Source organism: Callorhinus ursinus, unplaced genomic scaffold (assembly GCF_003265705.2).
Source record: "Callorhinus ursinus isolate GAN/ISIS: 27379988/994484 unplaced genomic scaffold, GSC_fseal_2.0 scaffold34, whole genome shotgun sequence".
In the NCBI taxonomy this organism is placed as follows: Eukaryota; Metazoa; Chordata; class Mammalia; order Carnivora; family Otariidae; genus Callorhinus; species Callorhinus ursinus.
In genome coordinates, this window is record NW_027397096.1 from 13,725,920 (window position 1) to 13,748,902 (window position 22,983).

Sequence of the window (22,983 nt, forward strand, 5' to 3'; positions counted from 1 at the left end):
GGGCGGCAGGGCGGCAGGGCGGCAGGGCGGCAGGGCGGCAGGGCGGCCAGGGCCGAGCACAACGCAGACGCACGCTTATGACCGAACCACCTAAGCAAACCTGGGCTGTTGTATTTACCCCGAAAGGAGCAAGGTCTGAGTTCTTCGGGGAAGGTGCAAAGGTCAAGTCATTGAGAAAGCTAGAATCGTTATAAAATTTTTACTTAAAAGCGCCTGGGTGACTTAGTAGAGGAAACGGCTGCAATGATTATCTAGGGGTCCCGAGATCTAGCGCCCCTGCTCAGTGGGGAGTCGGATTTTCTCTTTCTCCCTGCTTGTGCTCTCTCTTTCACATAAAATTTTTTTTAAATATTGTTTATCTGAGAGAGAGAGAGCGCGCACATGAGGCGGGAGAGGGTCGGGGGGAGAAGCAGACAGGACTCAATCCCCGGACTCCAGGATCATGACTTGAGCCGATGGCAGTGGCTTAACAAAAAGAAACTGACCATGTTCCTGCCGTGTTGATTGCAAACCTTGGGTAACATTTTAAGGCCCACTACTCCCTAGAGACTAGTTTCTTAGAATAAGTTCTGATGGTTACTGGAAAAAAAAGAAGGAAGTAGGACTAGAAATACTAAGGGAGTGAATGTTAGTGTGTAAATAATGAGCACATCAGTCCTCAAGGGATGTGTGTATTCTGGAGCCATAGGAAAAAATAATCCTATGACACATCCCTATGAAATGGGTCTCAGGGTTTTATGTGTTTTATTTGAACTTTTTTTTTTTTTAAGATTGTAGTTATTTGCACAAGCCAGGGGGAGGGGTAAAGAAGAGGGAGAAGCAGACTCCCCACTGAGCAGGGCTCTATCCCAGGACCCTAAGATCACGACCTGAGCCAAAGGCAGATGCTTAACCAGCTGAGCCACCCAGGCACACCATTATTTGAACTTTCCATATCAAGAATATAGTTATGGGCGCCTGGGTGGCTCAGTCGTTAAGTGTCTGCCTTCGGCTCAGGTCATGATCCCAGAGTCCTGGGATCGGGTCCCACGTCAGGCTCCCTCCTCAGGGGGAAGCCTGCTTCTCCCTCTCCCACTCCCCCTGCTTGTGTTCCTGCTCTCGCTATCTCTGTCTCTGTCAAATAAATAAAATCTTAAAAAAAAAAGTTATATATTTGTGCAAATGCAATTAAATAAAAACTTTAAAAAGATCAGGAACCATTAAGATGGCTATTATTAAGGGAAAAAACAGGGACACCTGCGTGGTGCAGTGGGTTGAGTGTCCACTCTTGGTTAAAGCTCGGGTCATGATCTCGGGTCATGGGATCTAGCCTTGAGATTCTCTCTCCTCCCTCTGCCCCTCCTGCCGGTTCTCCCTCTCTCTCCCAAATAAGTAAGTCTTAAAAAGAAAGGGGGGGGGACTGGAAATAACGAGTGTTGGTGAGGATCTGGAAAAACTGGAACTCTTATGCACTTGTGGTGGGAATGTAAAATGGTGTAGCCAGTATAGAAAACAGTATGGCATTTCCTCAAAAAAATTAAACATAGAATTACCATGTGAGGGACGCCTGGGTGGCTCAGTCAGTTAAGCATCCAAATCTTGGTTTCGGCTCAGGTCATGATCTCAGGGTTGTGAGATCAAGCCCCACATCGGGTTCTGCACTGGACATGAAGTGTGCAAAAAGAATTACCGTGTGATCCAGTAATCCTACTTCTTGGGTATATACCCAAAAGAATTGAAAACAGGGATTTGAAGAGATACTGTACACTAAAATGTCTACAGCAGTGTTATTTACAATGGTCAATGGTAGAATCAACCCAAGTGTCCACTGGTGGATAAATAAATAAGCAAAATGTGGTATATACGTACAAAGGAATATTATTCATCCTTAAAAAGGAAAGAAATTCAAACATAAGCTTCCTGGCTGATGAAGACCCACCAAATGTGTTAACCTTCCTGGCTTTTTCTTTCTCTTCACCTCTTTTCACACCTTCTCTCCATGTAACAGTTATGCCCCTGATATGCATGTTTGTTGATTCATGTGGATGGGGCTTCCCTCTCTTCTCCCCTGTCTGTGGAGCACCAACATAGTACCTCGTGTCTGCCCTGCTATACCAAGCACTGTGATCACAGGGATCCAATTTTAGGTGTCTTACATAGTACCTGTCATGTTTGAGGACACATGGTGGGTATACCACAAACATTTGATTGTATGTAATGGCCACGTGTGGATGCCACATGTGGAAAGTTAAAATTTCTCTGCATGGATTTTATTGTGCATACTAACAGCTAACAACTATACAGGGCTTGGTGCTGGGCACAGTTCCAAGCACTTTACACATACTAGTTCATTTAAGCCTCTCAGCAACCCTCTGGTTATTATTATCTCCATTTACTGATGAAGAAATTGAGGCCTATCAAGGTTAAATAATTTCTCCAAGGTCGCAGTTAAGGAGGTGACAGGGCCAGGACCAGAGTCTGAACTGTGAACCTAACCCACTACATTATACTCTCTACATCCCCACATAGTGACTGCATTTATGTACTAACCTTTCAAAGTTAATAGGCTCCTAGTTTTCTTAATGATAAAACAAACATGTATATATATTTTTTTAAGATTTTATTTGACAGAGAGACACACAGTGAGAGAGGAAACACAAGCAGGGGGAGTGGGAGAGGGAGAGGCAGGCTTCCCACTGAGCAGAAAGCCCAATGTGGGGCTCGATCTCAGGACCCTGGGACCATGACCTGAGCCGAAGGCAGACGCTTAACGACTGAGCCACCCGGGCGCCCCAAACATATGTATATTTCTAATTTTACTTCCCAGTAGCCATCACTTTTTAGTCCTAGGAATTAGTGCTAAATATATTCAGTTTTTCAGTTTCACCAGTAATATTGAGAATAAACAATCTTGTAGAGTTTTGGGTGCCTGGTGGCTCAGTCGGTTAAGTATCTGCCTTTGGCTCGGGTCATGGTCTCAGGGTCCTGGGATCAAGTCCCACATTGGGCTCCCTGCTCAGCAGGGAGTCTGCTTCTCCCTCTCCCTCTGCCTCTCTGCCCCACTCATGCTCTCTCTCTCTCTCAAATGAATAAATAAAATCTTTAAAAAAAATCTTGTAGAGTTTCATTAATTGTTCCCCTAATCATGTTCATTATAAATGAAAGTGGACAAGAAGTGAAAGAAATGTGAAAGAATCTAGGTTACGTCAGTGCATTTCTGATTGAGTTAAAATAAGCATGTTGGTTTCTTTTGAAACAGGATGTCTCGGGCTGTTCATCTTCCAGTTCCCTGTCCCGTTCAGCTTGGTTCCTTAAGAAATGACTCCTTGGAAGCTCAGCTTCATGAGTATGTCAAGCAAGGGAACTATGTGAAAGTGAAGAAGATTCTTAAGAAAGGTAAGCACTGTGTTAAAATTGTAGGTGCAACTTGATTCACATTTCTGAATAGTGTTAGAAGGAAAATCAGGTACATCATAAAGCTATGAGTTCTTGGGGAAATTGAAAGTTAAATTTGAAATGAGATGTTCCCTACCAGTGCAGTCAAATTGCTCAATAGAGGTCTTAAATTGTTTGGAGACTGTTTTGTTTTGTGCTAGGGAACCGTAAGGTTTTCCAACTGTTAGACTTCTAAGATTTCTCTTCAGGCCTCAGCCACCACCTTTAATTCTGCCTGATTCCCTTTTCTCCTTTAATCTACACCATCTAAGGAGTCTTCCAAAGCCTGTGGTGGAGTGAAGAGACCAGCTTTCACAGCTCTCCCCTTCTTTGCTCCTCCCAGGACTTGGTGCTTTTGTTTCCAGTTGTTTTTGTTTGTTTGTTTGTTTGTTTGCTGGATGTTAGAGGCAGCTCAGCCTACAAGGCCGATGGAAATAGCAAATGTAGCTCAAGCAGTCTTCAAAAGAACAAACACTAAACCATACGTGGACAAGACTTCTGCTGGTATTTGGCCCTTGATCTACAGATCCAGACCTGCCTTTTTTTTTTTTTTTTTTTTTTTAGAGTAACCAGAAGTCCTGCTGAATTCCCCTTCTCCCTTCTTAGTATAAAGAGAGGTTTATGAAGCTTCTCTCAGCTGTTTGTGAAACAGTCAGGGTGACCTAATTTCTCTGCAGTGTTTCTCCATTTACTTCAGCAGCATTCCTGAGGACTTCCAGAAAGGTAACTCCAATTTTTGCAGGATCCAACTATCCCACAAAATAATTCACTCAGAAAATTCTCAAATGTTTCCATGTACCACCCCTAGAGTCTATAGATAACGTAGCTGATAGTGAGTTCAATAACTTGTTTGAAAGGTCCTACTGGTTTTTTCCCCCCTCAAAATTTTGCATTTTATTCCATAACACATTCATGTGTGTGTTAACATGAAAATGGATGTTCAGCATAGGTATGCTGTGACTTCTGTGTCTTCTATCCACACTCTCCAGTATGAAAAGCAGAATATTAGAACATTTATTATATCTTAGACATCTGAACATTCTGCATCTTCAAATTTTTACCATTAGCAGGGGATGGGGTTGACAGGTGTAACTGGATATGAAGCAGGATTTCATCTGTGTCTGGGAATTTCATCTAAAGCCACAGAGTGGAGAACAAGGGGTGACAAGGTGAGAAGTCCCCCAACAGTCTAAAGCAGGGCTTCTTAGGAGATGGCCAAAATGGTCCTTGGACCTTTAATTCCATCATCCACATTCAGCCTGTCTAGGAGAAGGCAATGGGGTAGTGGTGGGGGTGTCAGTGGAAAAGATTCTCTAAAAGGCATTCTAGGAATAGAAAGCTGTGGAGTGTCTGGGTGGCTCAGTCGGTTAGACGCCTGACTTTGGCTCAGGTCATGATCCCGGAGTCCCGGGATCAAGCCCCGCGTCAGGCTCAGTGGGGAGTCTGCTTCTCCCTCTCCCACTCCCCCTACTTGTGCTCTCTCTCTCTGTCAAATAAATAAATAAATAAATAAATAAATAAATAAATAAATCTTTAAAAAAAGGGGGCGGGGAGAAAAAGCTGTGGCTTTTCCCCTCCTTCCCAGCTTCAAGCCAAATAAGAGGTCCTTCAGGTGAACCTCATGGAAAGAATTGCAGCACTTGCAAGCAGGATAGTTGGGACCCTGCGTCTCAGCCTGCTGAACAGTAGAAATGTCAGCGCATGCCAGCTGCCACCAAGGCGGTGTGAAGAGAACCTGGCATGTTACCTGGAATTTAGGGGTCAGGAAGACTGCCATCTGCCTCCTTCCTAAAGCAGCCCTTGATGACTTAACAAACACGAGAGACCAGCAGTTGGATTAGCTACACACTTCTACCACTTAGTGGGATAAATAGACTCTATAGAGGGTAGCTGAGCCATCTAAAGGACCTCATCAATCGAGGCAGGAAGAATCCCAGCAGAGGCTGGAGCAATAGCAAGAAGTCAGCAGGAGAGGGCACTGGCCCGCATTAGGGTGCTGTGAAGTGGAGTGGAGTTACCCGAAGAGCCACTAACCCCTCCCACAGAAGAGCAGGCATTAGGAAGAGGCCAAAAGCTACAAAGAGGATCAGCTACATTTGAAGGCCTTGCCACTTGTCATCTCGTTGGTCCTCCCCCTCCAGCTCTGCAGTTGCCAGAAACAGCCTTGAAATCAGGAGTGGAAGAGCAAGGAAGAGGTTTTGATTTCAACAGGACTGGACAATTTATTACCTGAAATGAGACTGCACTTGAAGGCCTCAAAATGACTTAAAGACTATGGAATCTGCCTGAGATGCCTCTCTGGAGAGGGAAAGGGAGAGCCAACCAAAAGAGTGTACTTGAGGGCACTAAAAGGGGAAAAAATGTTTCCCGATTGTTTCCTACTTATTTTAGTTATATAGATTATATGAGTTCTAAAACCCAAAAGATGAGTGCCTGAGTTCCAGAACCTCAACCCAGACTTTATTCATTTTTTTATCACATGTATATTAATTGAGCCTTGGGGTTAGAACACCAAGGACAGGGGCGCCTCGGTGGCTCAGTTGCTAAGTGTCTGCCTTCAGCTCAGGTCATGATCTCAGGGTCCTGGGATTGAGCCCTGCGTCAGGCTCCCTACCTGGCGGGAGGGCTGCTTCTCCCTCTCCCTCTGCCTGCTCCTCCCCCTGCTTGTGCTCTCTCTCTGTCAAATAAATAAATAAAATCTAAAAAAAAAAAAATACCAAAGACAGATGTGTGGCCTTGCATTCCAGGAGTATAATCCAGCAGAAGAAGCAGACATAAATAATTAAAGTACTGAGAAGGGCAGGAGGCAAAGAAGTACCTATTTCTCAGCCTCCTTGTCTGGGTAGTAATCAAGGGAAACCTTTTAGAGGAAGCTATATTTAGGCCAGGAAGTTAACAAAGAAAAAGAGTCGAGTTGGGGGTGCCTGGCAGGCTGTTAGTGGAGCACGTGACTCTTGATTTCAGGATTTTGAGTTCAAGCCCCACACTGGGTGTAGAGATTACTTAAAAAAATAAAATCTTTAGGGGCACCTGGGTAGCTTAGTTGTTAAGCGTCTGCCTTTGGCTCGGGTCGGGCCTGGGATCGAGCCCCACATCGGGCTCCCTGCTCATCAGGAAGGCTGCTTCTCCCTCTCCCACTCCCCCTGCTTGTGTTCCCTCTCTCACTGTGTCTCTCTCTGTCAAATACATAAATAAAATCTTTAAAATAAATAAATAAATAAAATCTTTAAAAAAATAGAATGTGCTGGAGTGATAGACTCACATGCAGTTGGAGAGTCTGCTTTTAAGAGGCCAATGGATGGCATGGATGTTGAGGGGTTCCTAGAAACGTTGGAACTTTATAACTTCAGTATATAAGAAACTGGGGATATGCCTCAGACCTGGGCAGATTGCCCAAACACTCTCCCTTTCTGAAGGAATTTAAGTACAGAGCATTTGACTGTCTGTCTCTGAGAAGAGTCTATTAGAAGTGGTTAGATGAGATGAACCTGATGTTTTTTAGTCATGTTTCTAGGAAGCACTGAAAAATGTGGTTGATTCAGAAAACCATGTGCATGTCCACGTGGCACTGTGCTTCCTGGCATCCTGGAAGATGTGGGGCAGAAATATTTTTACAAGAGTTAAGTGATGAAAACAGTTACACACTTCATAAGGTGTGTTCTTTGAGGAGAAACTGGGATTAACTTTTGCCACAGGAAAAGGGGTAGGCTGCTTCTGAGATTTACAAGCCAGGAAGGTGAAACATTAAGGACTGACCTTTAAGTGATGATGTATTGAGTGCTTTATTAGAGAAATTAATTTGATTGGAGACTAGACCTCCTGAGGACGACCACTTTGGCTTACCAGAAAGAATCCGGACTTGATTTAGTACCAGACATACCTAGGTTTCCCCAGCTGGGTGAAGAGGTGCATCTGTAAGAATGAGGAAGTAACGACACCCTTCTTCAGTTGTTTAGAGGATGAAATGAAACAACGGATTAAAATGCCTGTCATCAAATAGGTATTCAATAAATCATCATGGTTATGATTATTATTATGTGGTATAAGAAGTGTATACCAGTTCTTTCCTGTCTCTTTGCCTCTTCCTCCCGCCTCTCTTTCAAGGTAAAGGAAACCTAGTCTCTTCAAGTCAGCGGAGTTTTGTAGCAAGCGAGAGGCAGTCCAACGCTGACCAGTGGCGTCAACAGCGTTTTCTTAGCCTATAGTGGGGCGGCGCGACCCGACCAGGATCGAGGCCGTGCAGGGTGCGGTGGGCGGGGCAATACAGGTCCCTCTGGGGTGGAGTCAGAGGTATACAGCGTGTGATTGGCTGCTAGGAAGCCGCATGCTAATGAGGCTTGTTACTGATTTAACTGTTGCTGGAAGATTAACAGGCAAAAAAATAGTGTTTTGAACTTTGCCATTTGACCGAATTGTTATGAAACATAAAACAAAATGTAATGTATGTGATTAGGCAGATGAGGTTACAAAAATGTCGCCATGACTAAAAGTGTGCGGCTGCTGTAGACCTAGCCTAGGTGACGACTACAAACTTAAGACTATACTTTCAGGGATCATTTCTATAGTTCGTTACTAGAGAAGTTTCTCTGAATGTGTAGAGTACCGGAAACCACGAGGAGGAGGTGTAGTATCCTTTTCTGAGCGTGAAGTTGGCTTTGGGTGTTGGTTTTACAACTGCCCTTTGTCTTTGATGATCGTTCTTCTTCTTCCTTTCGGAGAAGTTAGAGGGAAGGGATACCGTCTGAGTGGTTTATCTATATGTTTTATCTACACATTATTTTCTTGTTTAAAGTTAGTGTTACAGTTGTTGGGTGTTGTTGTTTATTAGGTTAATGTTTTCAGTTTTTTAAGTGTCTTGCGGGGTTTTCCAATTTTTGTTTTTAATTGGCTGGCGGCAGGTAAAAAAACCTGTGAATATTTGCTTTCAGAGATTAGTTTTTATCAATTAGTTTTATTTTAAGAAGGCAGGTGAGAGTCATTGCAAGGGCCGGGCGAAGGGGTAGAGCTAGAGAATCTTACTTAAGTAGCTTCCGGCTACAGACTGAGGGAGCCCTGCCAACCGCAAATAAGAACCCCACGCTTAACCTGCTTTAGGTGCTTCTTGATTGTATTTTATATATAAACTGTTTCCACGTTTGCTGCACTCCACCTTTTACTAGAACTTTTTTTAGTCAGATATGGGACCTCCTAAATTAATCCTTGGAGTTCTCTTAAAGATTTTATGTATTTTTGACAGAGCACAAGCAGGGGGAGTGGCAGGCAGAGAGAGAAGCAACCTCCCCGCAGAGAGGGGGAACCCGATGTGGAACTCCGTCCCAGGACCCCCGGGATCATGACCTAAGCCTAAGGCAGTCGCTTAATCAACTGAGCCACCCAGGCGCCCTCTATTTTCTTTTAAGCTCTCTTCAGTTTGTATTATTCTCTGGACTATTGACCTTTACTGCCAAGTTTTATATTAAATTTTAACTTTTGGTTGTATTTTAGTTTAAGAGTTTTTTTAAAAGATTTGTTGCAATTGACATAAACATTATATTAGTTTCTGTACATGATTCCATGTTTGTATGATTGCAAAATAACCACAATGTCTAGTTTACATGTCACCATACAGCTATAGAATATTTTTCTTGTGATGAGCCCAGACCACATTTAAGATACACTGTTAGCAACTTTCAAATATTCAGTGCAGTATTATTACGGAGACGCCTGGGTTGGCCCAGTTGGTTAAGCATCTGCCATTCGCTCCCATCCTGTCTGGGATCAAGCCCTACATAGGCTCCCTGCTCTGTGGGGAGTCTGCTTGAAAGTAGACTCAGCGCGCCCCCTGGCGGGGGGCAGGCGGACATCTTTTTATAGCCCCCTGGGGCTTCTCTTTTGTTTTTTTTTTTCCAGAGAAAACTCTAATGCTCTGCCTGGGGGAATACATGCTTAGTCATTTAAGGCCTGTTATCAGTATTTTCCAGTACTGTGATTCATAAATCATTCACTGACACACTAGGCATTCCACCCTTTAGTTCTGAGTCTGCTTGTAGTGGGTAATCTACCCACTATTTACTTCATCTGTATTTGAACAAGATATCCCTGAAACCACAGATTTAATGTATAGTTTTAATGCATGGTTTGTTTGTTTTTAGTGAATATTGAGTTCATAGTTTACACATAGTTTATATAGTTTACACTAGTTCATAGTTTTTTTCATTACTAACTGAAGTTCATAGTTTACACTAGGATTCATTCTTTGTGCTATATATTTCTATGGATTTGGACAGATGTATGTTATTTCCACCATTAAGTATCATACACAATAATTTCACTGCCCTAAAAATCCTTTATGCTCCTCCTGTTTATCTCTCTACGTGAACCCTGGCAGCCACTGATTTTTTTTTACTGTCTCCATATTTTGTCTTTTCTAGAATATCATATAGTTGAAGCCAAATGATGTAGCCTTTCCAGAGTGGCTTCTCTTAGCAATATGCATTTAAAGTTCCTTTGTATCATTTGTTGGCTTCGTATCTCATTCATTTTTATTGCTGAATAATATTTATTGTCTGGATGTACCACAGTTTGTTTATCCACTCATCTTTGAAGGACATCTTGATTGTTTCCAAGTTTTGGCAATTATGAATAAAGCTGCTGTAAATATCATGGGCAGGTTTTTGTTTTTTTTAAAGATGTTATTTGTCAGAGAGAGAGCACAAGCAGGGGGAGAAGCAGGCTGCCCACTGAGCAAGGAGCCTGATGCGGAACGCTGGGATCGTGACCTTAGCCAAAGGCAGATGCTTAACCACCTGAGTCACGCAGGCATCCCTCATATGCAGGTTTTTGTGTGACATAAGTTTTCAACTCATTTTGAGTAAATACCAAGGAGTGCAGTTGCTGGATTTTATGATAAGAATATTTTTAGTTTTGTAAGAAACTGCCAAACTGTATTCCAAAATGGCTGTCCTATTTTGCATTCCCACCAGCAGTGAATGAGACTTCCTGTTGATCCACATCTTTACCAGACTCAGTGTTTTGGGTTTTTGTTAGTGGGGCATACACACACAATACACCTAAGAAGCAAACAATGTGGCTACATCTGTAGTTATTTGGAACAGCAAGTTTTCATTCCCCAACAGTAGTTTCCCCATAACACGGAAGTACGAACCTGTTAAACAGTGGTGAAGCAAGGCCCCAAGGAAAGGTTCTGATCTTAAATCACTTAAAATCACTGCTCTCGACAGTGATTTTTCTCAAGCTACAAGCAAAGGCACAGAATACAGTTTGCCCTGTGCTTGGTTTGGTGAGAGAACCCATTTTTCTTTGACAGGGTTAAGGAATTTGCCCAAGATGCCACAACCAGTAACTGAGGACTGAACTGGTTCCAAAGAACACAAACCTGACACTAACTTCCCTATTTCTCTGGGATCCAGAGCTCTTTTTTTTTTTTTTTTTTTAAGATTTTATTTATTTATTTATTTGACAGAGAGAGACACAGCGAAAGCAGGAACACAAGCAGGGGGAGTGGGAGAGGGAGAAGCAGGCTTCCCACGGAGCAGAGAGCCCAATGCGGGGCTGGATCTCAGGACCCTGGGATCATGACCTGAGCTGAAGGCAGATGCTTAACTACTGAGCCACCTAGGCACCCCTATTCCTCTGTCCTTTAAGAGTTTTTTTTTTTTTTTTTTTACTAGGCTCCTTGCCCAGTGTGGAGCCTAACACAGGGCTTGATCTCACGACTGTGAGATCAAGACCTGAGCCGAGATCAAGAGTCAGACACTTAACCAACTGAGCAACCCAGGTGCCCCTCTTTAAAAATATTCTAAGCTAAAGTTTCTTTAATGTATTTAAAAGTGATCCACTTCTCTTCTTCTTCTGAAACACAAGTCTTTATTATTTTTCTACTTTTAGTAGTTATTTACTTCCTTGTGACCTCATATAGGTTTGTGTTTATTTACTGAGCACATTCCTAGCCATGCACCATGCTAAAGGCTGGAGACTCAATGGTAATTGAGTAAGAGTCCCTCTTTCCACTGTCTAGAGGAACATAGGATAGCATAATCACCCAAAGAAAAATAAAATCATAACTGCTGCAAGGGTACCAGCTGTGTGGGAATCAGAAAGGAAGACTCCCCAAGATCTAAAGATTTAGAAATAGTGATGAAAGGGAAAACTCTTATTTTTTTTCTCTCACAATACTTCTGACATCAAATGTGTGGGGTTTTTTTCCCCACACTGAACAATTCTCCAACACCAGGTGAGTGTTCTACAATTTGATTAAATTCTGACTTTGTCTACCAGGAGATAGCATCAGATCCCACAACTGAAGCACTCAAGTCTCACGAGATTGCCCCCGCCCAATACCTTGGACACCAGACCTAAGTAGTGGGTCTTCAGGTTACACAAAACTTTGTCCGACTTGACTACAAATCAGAGGTTTCCACAACTCACTCCTTGGGTTTAAGAATTTGCTAGAACAGTTCACAGAACTCAGGAAAACAGTTTACTTATTAGATCACCAGTTTATTGTAAAAGGACTCAACTCAGGAGCAGCCAGAGGAAGAGATGCATAGAGGTGTTAAGGATATGAAGAAGGCAATTTGAGAATATCAGAGCTAGAAGGGACTTTCAAAGCTGGTTATTTAGTCCAGTTCCTTATTTCAACATTTTATATAGTTAAGGATCATGCCCCCTGCCTTTTACCCCACTCTCTTTTTGGTGCTCAGAAGTAGGGTGTTTCTGTATGTGTGTGTATATCACATGGGTGTGAGATACACAGGGTGAGGTCTCAGGTTCCTTTAGGGAGGCCTGGCTTGTCACTGAGTATCAGTTGATGACTCGCTTTGTTAGTAATCTTGAGGACGGGAGTTTTGGGTCTCATTTTCGTTTTGATCTATCACAGGATTTCTGAGTGCTATTCACTGGGCAAACACATGGCTGTTGTCTGTCAGGAAATGGCCAAAGGGCCTTCCAGTCAGGACACAGGCTGTATTCTTAGCCTTTTCCTCTTCATAGCACCTCTAATTGCTAAGTTGACTCCCATCAGTAAGTAGTTCATCCCCAGTCACCCTTTCTTAGGAATGGCGGCCCTATGATTTGCTTCCTTAGCATTTGTAAGAAATGCCTAAATGATGTCTCACTGCTCCTCAGACAGTGCATCCCAGATTCCCCCTTTTCTCCCTTTGCAAACTTCTGTACCCCCCTCTCCCCCCTAGTACTTCTACTGCCTACTTCTTTCCTTATGGGTTTACTTTAGTCAGGTCAGTTTATTAAGTTTTACCTGGTTCTAGTCTTAGGCAAAATACAAAGAGCCTCTTCTTTGGGTTACATGGAAGGAGATAAGGACTTACAAGATACAGAAAGGTGGAATGTCAGTGCTCAAGGAAACAGGAGACAGACAGCCTTGTGGCCTGGGTGAGCCACTTAATATTCTAAGTTTCGATTTCCTCAAACTCTTAGGGTTAGTTCCAAGATTAAATGGGATGATATATGTAAAGGGTTTTTTTTTTAATTTTTTATTGTTATGTTAATCACCATATATTACATCATTAGTTTTTGATGCAGTGTTCCATGATTCATTGTTTGTTCATAACACCCAGTGCTCCATGCAGAACGTGCCCTCTTCAATACCCATCACCAGGCTAACCCATCCCCCCACCCCCCTACCCTCTAAACCCTCAGTTATGTAAAGGGTTTAGTAGAAGGCCTGGAACATATTTTGTGTCTTTCCCCAATGTCAGCTTTATTCAATCATAAAGCAAAAGTTAAATCACAATTACAAAGCAGGTTCAGGATTCCAAACTCAATGACAATTCACCATGGGATTGAGCTTGGCTTCTTACACAGCACACAGAGCAGGACAGAATTCAAGCCACACAACACACAAGATAACAAGGGTGCAGGAAGTTAACGAACCAAACGCACAGTCAGTCCCTGGCTGAACAGTTGAGATAAGGCTTGAGATATGTCTGGTCCGGGTCAGCTCTTGACACTTACTGCTTCCGAAGTTCAAGCAGTGAAGGATCTCCATTCTGTTCAGGGATCAATCTGTCAGAGCCTTCAGGGGCAGTTCCCTTTTTCAAATGGTCAGACATAGAGGGATCAGGTCTGAAGAGTCTGACAGTTTCCTGCCAAAATCCTTCCCTTTTTAAAGGGATTTAATCAGTTTTGGGTCTCTGCAGACCTCCTCTGGTTCTACTCGTTATCAGTTCTGGGGTGTCAGCTGAGGTTGGTCTGGGTGATATCTAGCTGCAGTACCTTAACTGCTTGCGGTCATTGCTTGGCACAGGCTCCTGCTTGACAAGAGAGACTCCATTTTGCTCTCTACACCTGGATACGTTGTTTTGAAAAGCAACCTAAAATCTTAAAAAAGAAAGAAACAAGGAGTGCCTGGGTGGCTCAGTTGGTTAAGTGCTTTCCGCTTGGGTGGTGGTCCTGAGGTCCTGGGATAGAGTCCGGCATCGGGCTCCTTGCTCTGCGGGAAGCCTCCTTCTCCCTCTCCCACTCCTCCTGCTTGTGTTCCCTCTCTCACTGTCCCTCTCTCTGTCAAATAAATAAAATCTTGGGGGGAAAAAAAAAGAAAACCTACCCAGAGTTGAGTCCCAATATGTGCCCCTCAAGTCCACACAGAAGTGAGTAACTAGCAGCCGGTCTGAAAGTCAAAATGTCAAATTAATTTACCTATTAACTTTTCAAATTCAGGGTCTTAGAGGTTCCAAAAAAAATTCCCACCCGAAGACGGGGCGTGTAATACCGTGTAATGCCGGTACTGATTGACGCCCCCCCAGCGCACCCTTATCTTAAACTAGTCCGGAAGTTTTTATGTCAGAAAAACAAGAGCTTCTGATTGGCTGTCGGTCCGTGATAGGCTAATTAAGAACCAGAAGACTTAGTTTTCTTAAAGGAAAGACTCTTAAGAGTATGCAGAGTGTTTTAAAAGATGGTGTATAAAACAATACTTTGTTTATGTGATAGTTCTGAAAATGGGAGAAGTGCGAAAAATGTCGTCATCAGCGCAAAGTGTGCGACTGCCATAGACCTAGCCGAGGTGGCGAAAACAAGCTTAAGACTATACTTTCAGGGATCATTTCTATAGTTTATTACTAGAGAAGTTCCTCTGAACGTGTAAAGTACCCGAAACCACGAGGAAGAGGTGTAATATCCCTTTCTGAGCGTGAAGTTGGCTCTAGGTGTTGTTTTTTTACGGACGCCTTTTGTCTTTGATGATCGTTCTTCTTCTCTTAAAGAGAAGTTAGAAGAAAGGGATGTCATCTGAGTGGTTTTAGTAGGGTGTTTTTGTTACCAAAAGTAGAGTTGTTACAAGGATGTTGTGTTCTGCAGCTTGATTTACAAGCCTGTAGTTTGTTTGGGGAGTATGTAGTAGGGAGAAAAGTTAGCGGAAAACACTAAATGCAACTGATAACGTAGAATTGAGTGGAGACTCAGATTAGGAACTGTTTAAAGGCTGAGTCGAGTAGGCACAATTTCTTATGGATATCAAGTTCTTTTTCCAGATATATTACTGTGTTTTAGTGTTAGCTTTCAAAAAAAAAGTGAGAGAATGGTTTAGTTATAACCCTTTGATGGAGAACTGGAGATAGTTTACTATTTTTAAGGGTGGTGGGTTGCTATTGAAAGGAGAATGGTTTTGATGTGCTTTGTGGTTATTAACTGCTCTGTGGCAGTTAGGTTGCAGCAGGGATTGAGTCAAGTGGGAAGTGTGAACGCTGGAGAGCACATGGTGCATTCATCTAGATAGTAGGGAAGGTGGTGGTGTGGTGGTGCTGGAGAAAGAGAAGCTGACTAGATTTGAAAGATATTTAATATTGCTGGGACTTGGGGGACTGATTCAGCATAGGTATGAGTGAGGGATAGTTGTCAGGTTTTATGGCTTGAGCAAATGATTTCCTATGATAAGGTGGGGAGAATGGAGGAGTAACTGAATTCTGTAGGGCAATGGGGTGGGAAGTGATGGTAGAGTTCAGTTTAGGACACATTTAGGAGAAATTTCTGATCTTTAACAGACCGAACTCCCAAAGCTGACCGAGAAGGCGTGGCCAAACAGGTAGGATGAAAACCAGATGAATGTGCTCGATCAAAGCCAAGGAAGGAAAGTAGAACAGAGAAATGTGTAGAAAGCATATGAGATCAAGATACAGATAGAAAGCCATGGCATTCAGTGGTGACTTTATTGGTCTTGCGGCAGAGATAGAAGCTAGTTTGGGATGGGCTGATCAATGAAGGGATGTGAGGGCTTGCCACTGGGTGGAAAGAGCTCCCAGAAGATCAAGCTGTGATGGAGAGTATAGAGGCAGATATGCACTGGGGGTGGAGGGGAGCGGGGTGGAGGGGAGGGGAGGGGAGGGGGGATGTAGACAGGGAGATGGGAGAATTTTTTTTTTAAGATTTTATTTATTTATTTGACAGAGACACAGCGAGAGAGGGAACACAAGCACGGGAAGTGGGAGAGGGAGAAACAGGCTTCCTGCAGAGCAGGGATCATGACCTTAACTGAAGGCAGACGCTTGATGACTGAGCCACCTGGGTGCCCAGGAAGATGGGAGAATTAAAGATGGGAGAACAAGTCTGAGTGCAGATGGAAGGACCGGGTGCAGCAGGAGAAACAGATTTAGGAGAGAGCAGCTCCTAGGGGCAGGCCTTTGAGTGGGTCAGTGTTGATGAGGAGTGCAGATTTAGGCAGTTCGTCCATGTAATGAGACCATAGTGAGGGTTTTTCAAATGATAGCTTCTAGTTCTGTGCCAAGTGTGAGGCAAAAACATTGCTGAGGGAGGCTGGTGAGGAAGGGTAGGAGAGATGAGAATAAAGAAGGAATGAGGGGTACTGGGCTGGCTGAGTCAGTAGAGCATGCAACCCTCGATCTCAGGGCTGTGAGTTCAAGCCCACTTTGGGTGTAGAGATTACTTAAGAGTAAAATCTAAAAGGGGCGCCTGGGTGGCTCAGTTGTTTAAGCATCTGCCTTCGGCTCAGGTCCTGGGATCAAGCCCCGCATCGGGCTCCCTGCTCCACGGGAAGCCTGCTTCTCCCTCTCCCACTCCCCCTGCTTGTGTTCCCTCTCTCGCTGTGTCTCTCTCTGTCAAATAAATAAATAAAATCTCAAAAAAAAAAAAAAGAGGGAATGAAATAATCATCCCAGGGTGCAGGTGTGGAAAAGGGGCGCATGGCTGGCTCAGTTGGTGTAGCATGTGACTCTTGATCTCCAGCGGCGGGGGGCGGGGGGGGGCGGGTGTTGTGAGTTAGAGCCCTCCGTTGGGTATAGAGATTACTTAAAAATAGAATTTAAAAGGGGCACCTGCCTGGCTCAGTAGGAAAAGCATGCAACTCTTGATTTTGGGGTTGTGAGTTTGAGCCCCACATTGGATGTAGAGATTACTTAAACCTAAAAGAAATTGAGAAAGAGAGAGAGAGAAAGACAAAGGGAGGGAGGGAGGGAGGGAAGGAGGGAGGGAGGAAGGAAGGAAGGAAGGAAGGAAGGGAGAAAGAAAGAAAAAGTCTTATCTCCTGAGAGTGTGCCTCCTTTCCTTCCCTGCTGTTGAAGCCTTGAGATTGCTTCCTGGTCTTGGAAGTACCTCCCCAGATCACAGTTAATTTCTCTTTCTTCCACTCTAGCTATGTACCATATTATTTCCTCCTTGACTTTCTCCTTTTGGATCTACAGTGGCCAAGCTTTCACTTTGAGCCCTAAATTAGTTCTTGGTCATCTTTAAAGGCTGGGAGCTGTGAGGGAAGTGTATGCTCTGGAATTGACGCCTTGGTCTGCTATTTACTAGCTGTGGGTTTTGGGGAAACTTTTTAACTTCAGTCTGTCCCTCTAACGAAGGTAGATATATTAGTAATAGCATCAACACATGGGATTGTTGTAAGGGTTAAATTAGGTAAAGCAAGTGTAGTGGTTTGAATGCTCCTTTCCCCCATTCTGAAAAAGGCCTTCCCTTATATGAGAAATCCCTGTCTCTTCCACAGTCTTCCCTATTAGCATCACCATCCAGAAGGTTGTTCTAGGCACAAACCAGCTTGTCACCTTTGAAACCTATTTCCCTCACCCTCCCTCACCAAGTCCATCAGTGTATCCTATTGACTCGACTTCCAGAACAGCCCAAGTTTCTCCTTCCTTGCTACATACACCCAATTGTAAGCCACCATGATCTCTCCCACAGACACCTGAAGCAGTGGCCTCAAAACTGGTCTTCACAGCTTTAAACCTCTCAGTGGCTTCCCTTCACACTTAAAACCAGACTCCCCTGGCCTCAACCTTGCCTAGAAAACCCTCAGATATCTGGCCCCTGCCTGCACCTCACCTCTCCCTCATACCCTGAGGATGTCTAGCTGTCTTCAAGTTGCTGGAACATACCACTTTGTTTCCTTCTTTGAATCTTTGCATTAGTTGTTCTCTCTGTGTAAATGTAACCTCCAAAGAGAGGCCTTCTTTGACCACCCAAATCTAAAGTAGCTACCAATCTCTCTCAGTTTCAACACTTAAAATCCTTGGCATGCCTCATTATCTAATATTGTCTTGGGTATTTGTTGCTGTCATCTCTCTCCCTCACTAGAATGTAAACTCAGAGAGTAGGGGCCTTTACTCAGCTCCATATCTCTGATGCTCAGTACCTAGAATAGTATTTTAGCACATAGCAAAGTGGGATAATGGTTAAGGTGACCTACCAGCTCTGTTAACTAACAGCTGTGTGACCTTTGGCAAGTTACCTAATCTTTCTGTGTTTTAGTTTCTCCATCCATAAAACTAGGATGACTAATAATTGCATTTATCTAATATGTCAAATACTTAGAATGATGCCTGGTACCTAGTAAGCCCTCAATAAATAGTAGCTAATAGTGTTAAGAATTGATGCTCAAGTTGTAGCCGGTGCACAGAGCTATAAGGGGTGCAGGAATACTTGGCTCCGGGCGGGGGGGGGGGGTCCCAAACAGACCAGGTTCAGCCACTTGTCGCTGACAAAACCCAAAGACAGAGAAACAAGTGGTGGTAGAACTAGAAAGGAATTTATTTCAGTGAGGTCACCACTGGGAAGACAGCAAACTAGTGTCTAAGACCAGTGAATGCCCAAAATACTTCTGGGTTTATATAAAGAAAATGGAAGGCAAAGGTGGGTGGGTACATGCAGATAGGCAGTGAAGGTTAAAGGGATCATTGTCGTGGAGTCAATCCTGGGTGGGCTCTTGCTGGCTCAGGGCAATCATTTTTGCTTGAGGGAGTGGTTTTGGTTCCCAACAGGTTATGTTTTTTCTGCAGGGTCTTTTGCCTGAGTTAAGAGAGAAACTCGAACAAAAACCTTAATTATAAAGTTTGAGGTCATGGGTGCCTGGGCTGGCTCAGTCAGTAGAGCCTGAGACTCTTGATCTCTGGTTTGTAAGTTTGAGCCCCACATTGGGTGGAGAGATTACTTAAAAGTAAAATTTTTTTTTTAAGATTTTTATTTATTTGTTTGACACAGAGAGACACAGCAAGAGAGGAAACACAAGCAGGGGGAGTGGGAGAGGGAGAAGCAGGCTTCCTGCGGAGCAGGGAGCCTGATGCGGGGCTCGATCCCAGGACCCTGGGATCATGACCTGAGCCGAAGGCAGACGCTTAACGACAGAGCCACCCAGGCGCCTCAAAAGTAAAATCTTAAAAAAAAAAAAAAAAAAAAAAAATGTTTGAGGTCAAATGGAGGCAGGCAAAGTCCTTTTTCAAAGTAATGATGTCAACTCCACCAAACAACTAGTTTTATTTTAGAAACTTGAATGGTGAGGTAACTGGCTGGCTCAGTCGATAGAGCATGCAACTCTTAATCTCAGTTGGGCATTGAATTTACTTAAAAAATACATACATACATACTCAAAAAGTGTGAACAGGTAGTGCAGACTATGGTACAAAACCCCAAAGGCTTTGTTTTTCCATGTTGGTTCTCAGCCACCCATTTCCACTCCCTGCCACAGTCACGGTGCCCTGTCTCTAATTTACTAGCATTTGAAAGTCAAACTTTTTTTTTTTAGAAGCAGGCTCCCCACCGAGCAGGGAGCCTGATGCAGGGCTCCATCCCAGGACCCTGGGATCATGACCTGAAGCGAATGCAGATGCTTAACGACTGGGCAACCCTGGTGCCCCTGAAAGTCAAACTCTTAGGACAGTGACTTCATGCAAAAGCTATTGTTTACTGATCTCTTGAATCAGCTTGCTTCTGACTAACAAAGGCCTATCATTTCCTTTAGCTTTCTAGGGGTGAGGCTCCTTTACTAGAACTGTAGAGGGAATGCCTCCTAGGCTTTAAAGATGCAGAGGGTGATTGGCTGTCATTCGGTATTATGTTAATTAAGCATGGCCATTAATTTTTTTTTAAAAGATTCTATTTATTTATTTATTTATTTATTTGAGAGCACGTGCATGCACGAGTGCACAAGTAGGGGAGAGGGGCAGAGGGAGAAGCAGACTCCCTGCTGAGTAGGGAGCCGGATGCTGGACTTGATCGTGGGACTATAGGATCCCCCTGTTGTACTCTCTCTGTCAAATAAATAAAGTCTTAAAAAAAAAAAGTGTTGTTTGCTTAATCGACTGAGACCCAGGCACCCCAGAGTTGTTTTTTATTGTTGAATGAATGAAAGAAGAAAGGGAGGGATGAGAATTAAAGATGTATTCCTACTGACAGTATTTCCATTCCTTTTCCATCTTTAGTTTTATACTCTCCACCAGATGCCCAGATGAATCTCAGGATAATCACATACCCATTTAAGTAATTTGGTCATTTCCAGGTAAAACCATTCACATCCAGACTAAGCGCCATAGTACTGGACTTTGTCCACAGCCCCAGGGTGCTCATGCTGACAGAGCCTGTGGGGGAGCTGGAGGCTTTGGCGCAGCACCTCCATTGTTAACAGCTGTGAAAGAAGACCCAGCAGTTCCTGCTGCCTGGAGGGATGGAAAAGACAGCCACAACCCTGGGAGCTCAAAGCCTCTGGCGGGTTCAAAGTCTGAAAACTCTCTCCTTCCAAGAAGCAGACATCTGGAGCACCAGGGTGGCTCAGTCAGTTAGGCATCTGCCTTCGGCTCAGGTCATGATCCCAGGGTCCTGGGATGGAGTCCCGCATCAGGATCCCTGCTCAGCGGGAAGCCTGCTTCTCCCTCTGCCTCTCCCCCTAGCTCATGCTCTCTCTCGCTTACTCTCTCTCAAATAAATAAATCCTTTTAAAAAAAATAAAAAGCATACATCTGACAGGAGCTGCAAAGTTGGCAAATCTAATTTCAGCTAATCTAATTGGCAAATCTAATTTAAAAGGAGTTAAAATGGACTCCTTTTTATTGCTCAGGTTTTTTTTTTTTTTTTTAAGATTTTATTTTTTTATTCATGAGAGACAGAGAGAGAGAGGCAGAGGGAGAAGCAGGCTCCCAAGGAGCAGGGAGCCTGATGCGGGACTCGATCCCAGGACCCTGGGATCATGACCTGAGCCGAAGGCAGACGCTCAACCATCTGAGCCACTCAGGTGCCCTATTGCTCAGTTTTATGTAAATCAATGAACTTTTACCACACATTTTAATAACTCTTCAGAACACTTTCAGTACATTTTTTTCCAATGTCAAATTTATAATCTCTTGGTTTCGATATTTTCTTGAAGACATTTCTCTACTCTTCTGGTCCAAGCTGGACCACCATCTCTCTAGAACAACTTGAACCCATGGTTTTCTCTCAGCTACATTTTGGGAATTCCCTTAGCCTGGGTTACAGCTCATCTTTTCTGGATTCCATTCCTCTTAGTCCATTCTTACATTTTTTTTTTTTTACACAAAAATACAAAACCAGAATATTTATATTACGAAAACAAAGTTAAAATGCACAAGATACGTCATTCGCACACAGCTAGTGCAGTTGGCATCCTGGAGAAAGTGGGGCCCAAGGTGCGGTTGTCCATGGGAGCAAATAAATAAAATTCTATCGGCCCGGAATGGGGTGGGAGTCAGCTTCGGAGCAGCAGGTCTGCAGCTGTTCCCCCAACAATCCTGTGGCTACTGTCACAACCCATTGCTTGAGACAGTCCTCAGTACCCTATATCCCAACAGTAGGTTATGAGACAAAATGTGGAAAAACCCGCCTTACCCCTGAGAGACTCCCTCCCACAGAATGTAGTTGCTCGTGGGTTGGGCCCATCCATCTGGTCTCATGCTTAAATCTCTACATTCTGGCATGGGAACAATTATTATTACATCTCCTTCGAAAGGAAAACAATTTCCCTCCCCAGGCCACTTTCAAAAGCTGGAGATCTGGGGGCGGAGACTCATATAAAACACACAGGGAAGGATTTTCTCCAGAACCCTCAGAGCATTTGGATATAGCGTGGTTGGAGATCATTGGCCTCACCCCTTCCCCCCTACCCTGTGCCAAGAGGGAAGAGGGGGTGATGCTGTGGACCCCAGCCTGAGATGCATGGCAGAGCCAGCTGCCCCCCACCCACCCTGTCCCCACTTTCTCCGCTCTGCCGATTGATGCCTGCTCCTCAAAACTTCCTGATCGCCAAAGAATTGCCCCCACCCACTGCAGCTCAATTCTGGGCCTCTGGGAGCAGGGCAGGGCTGTGGATCTCTTCTTCTTCCTCCTCCCGAAAGTAGGCTGGCTTTCCCTGTGAGCTGGGGGCCTGCTGGGCCTTCAGGGGACATGAGGCCACCATATGGCTGCTGCTCTGGCAGAAGTGGCACTTCTTGGGCTGGGGTGGCAGCTTGCATTCCTTGGCATGGTGGTCTAGACCTCCACAGTTGTAGCACCTGTCTCCCTTTGATCTGCGCTTCTGTGTGTTCTTCCCTTTGGGCCGCCTCTCACTCCCAATACAAAACACCCCACCAGGGCCGGTGACCCTGATAGACTCTAGGCCCTTCGCCGACTTCTTAAAGGTGAACTCCACTGCCTCACCCTCCTTCAGGCTCCGGAAGCCCTCCATGTGCAGCTTGCTCTGGTGCACAAAGACATCCACCGGGGGGGGGGGGTCAAGCGCGACCCCGGCGCGGGCGGTCATGGACAGGAAGCCGAACCCCATGCGCACGTTGAACCACTTAACAGATGCCGGCACTGTGCAGCAGCTGCGGCTCTTCTGCTGCCCGAGCGGCGTCGTCCGGCGTCTCCTCCGGCGCCTTGGCACAGCCACCTGCAAACTGCTGGTTTGACACAGAGCCCATGGTAGTCGGCTAAGCCCGCGGCCCCGGGCCCCTGGTCGGGTGGCTGCTGGCCCCAGAGAAGTCCCCATTCTTACATTTTACTGAAACAAAGAAAAAGGGTGCATTGGAGGTAATTACTTTGAAATATGAAAAAAAATGAAAATCTGAAAAGTTTTCCCCCTATCTTCATACCTGATTGATAGTTTGGAAGACACAAAATTCTAGGTTGAAATAAATTTCCCCCAGGATTATGAAGCTATTCTTTTGTCTCTTAGCTTTCAGTCTTATTATCGAGACCCCTAATGCCATTCAGATTCCTGATTTTATTATGTGAAATGGTCCTTTACTCACTCTGGAGAATTTAATGTTCTTCTCTTTATCCCTGGTCTTCTTAAACGTCATGATAATGCTTCAGCATAGACCTGTGTACCTCCATTGG

General features: G+C 44.3%; 1 protein-coding gene, 2 non-coding genes and 1 pseudogene across 12 annotated transcripts in view; 3 read left to right on the plus strand and 1 right to left on the minus strand.

Annotated features, from left to right (window-relative positions):
- Positions 1 to 22,983, plus strand: part of TEX14 (testis expressed 14, intercellular bridge forming factor) — a 114,236-nt gene that overhangs the window by 22,759 nt on the left and 68,494 nt on the right. For 8 of the 10 annotated variants that reach the window (XR_012374458.1, XM_073879512.1, XM_073879515.1 and 5 more), the window contains exons 1-2: positions 51 to 133; positions 3,239 to 3,375. Coding sequence is in view for 9 of the 10 variants with exons in the window: in XM_073879512.1 (XP_073735613.1) it covers positions 78 to 133; positions 3,239 to 3,375 (193 nt within the window). In the remaining variant the exon portion in view is untranslated. Of the gene's footprint in view, positions 1 to 50; positions 134 to 3,238; positions 3,376 to 22,983 lie in introns of those variants that run through there. The other 2 variants (XM_025851044.2, XM_073879513.1) reach the window with 1 other exon arrangement.
- On the plus strand, positions 7,949 to 8,164 carry LOC112808474 (small nucleolar RNA U3). The gene has a single exon (XR_003204352.1). It is a non-coding gene; the product is annotated as a small nucleolar RNA U3 (small nucleolar RNA).
- Positions 14,455 to 14,670, plus strand: LOC112808475 (small nucleolar RNA U3). The gene has a single exon (XR_003204353.1). It is a non-coding gene; the product is annotated as a small nucleolar RNA U3 (small nucleolar RNA).
- On the minus strand, positions 21,938 to 22,565 carry LOC112808113 (protein lin-28 homolog A pseudogene; annotated as a pseudogene).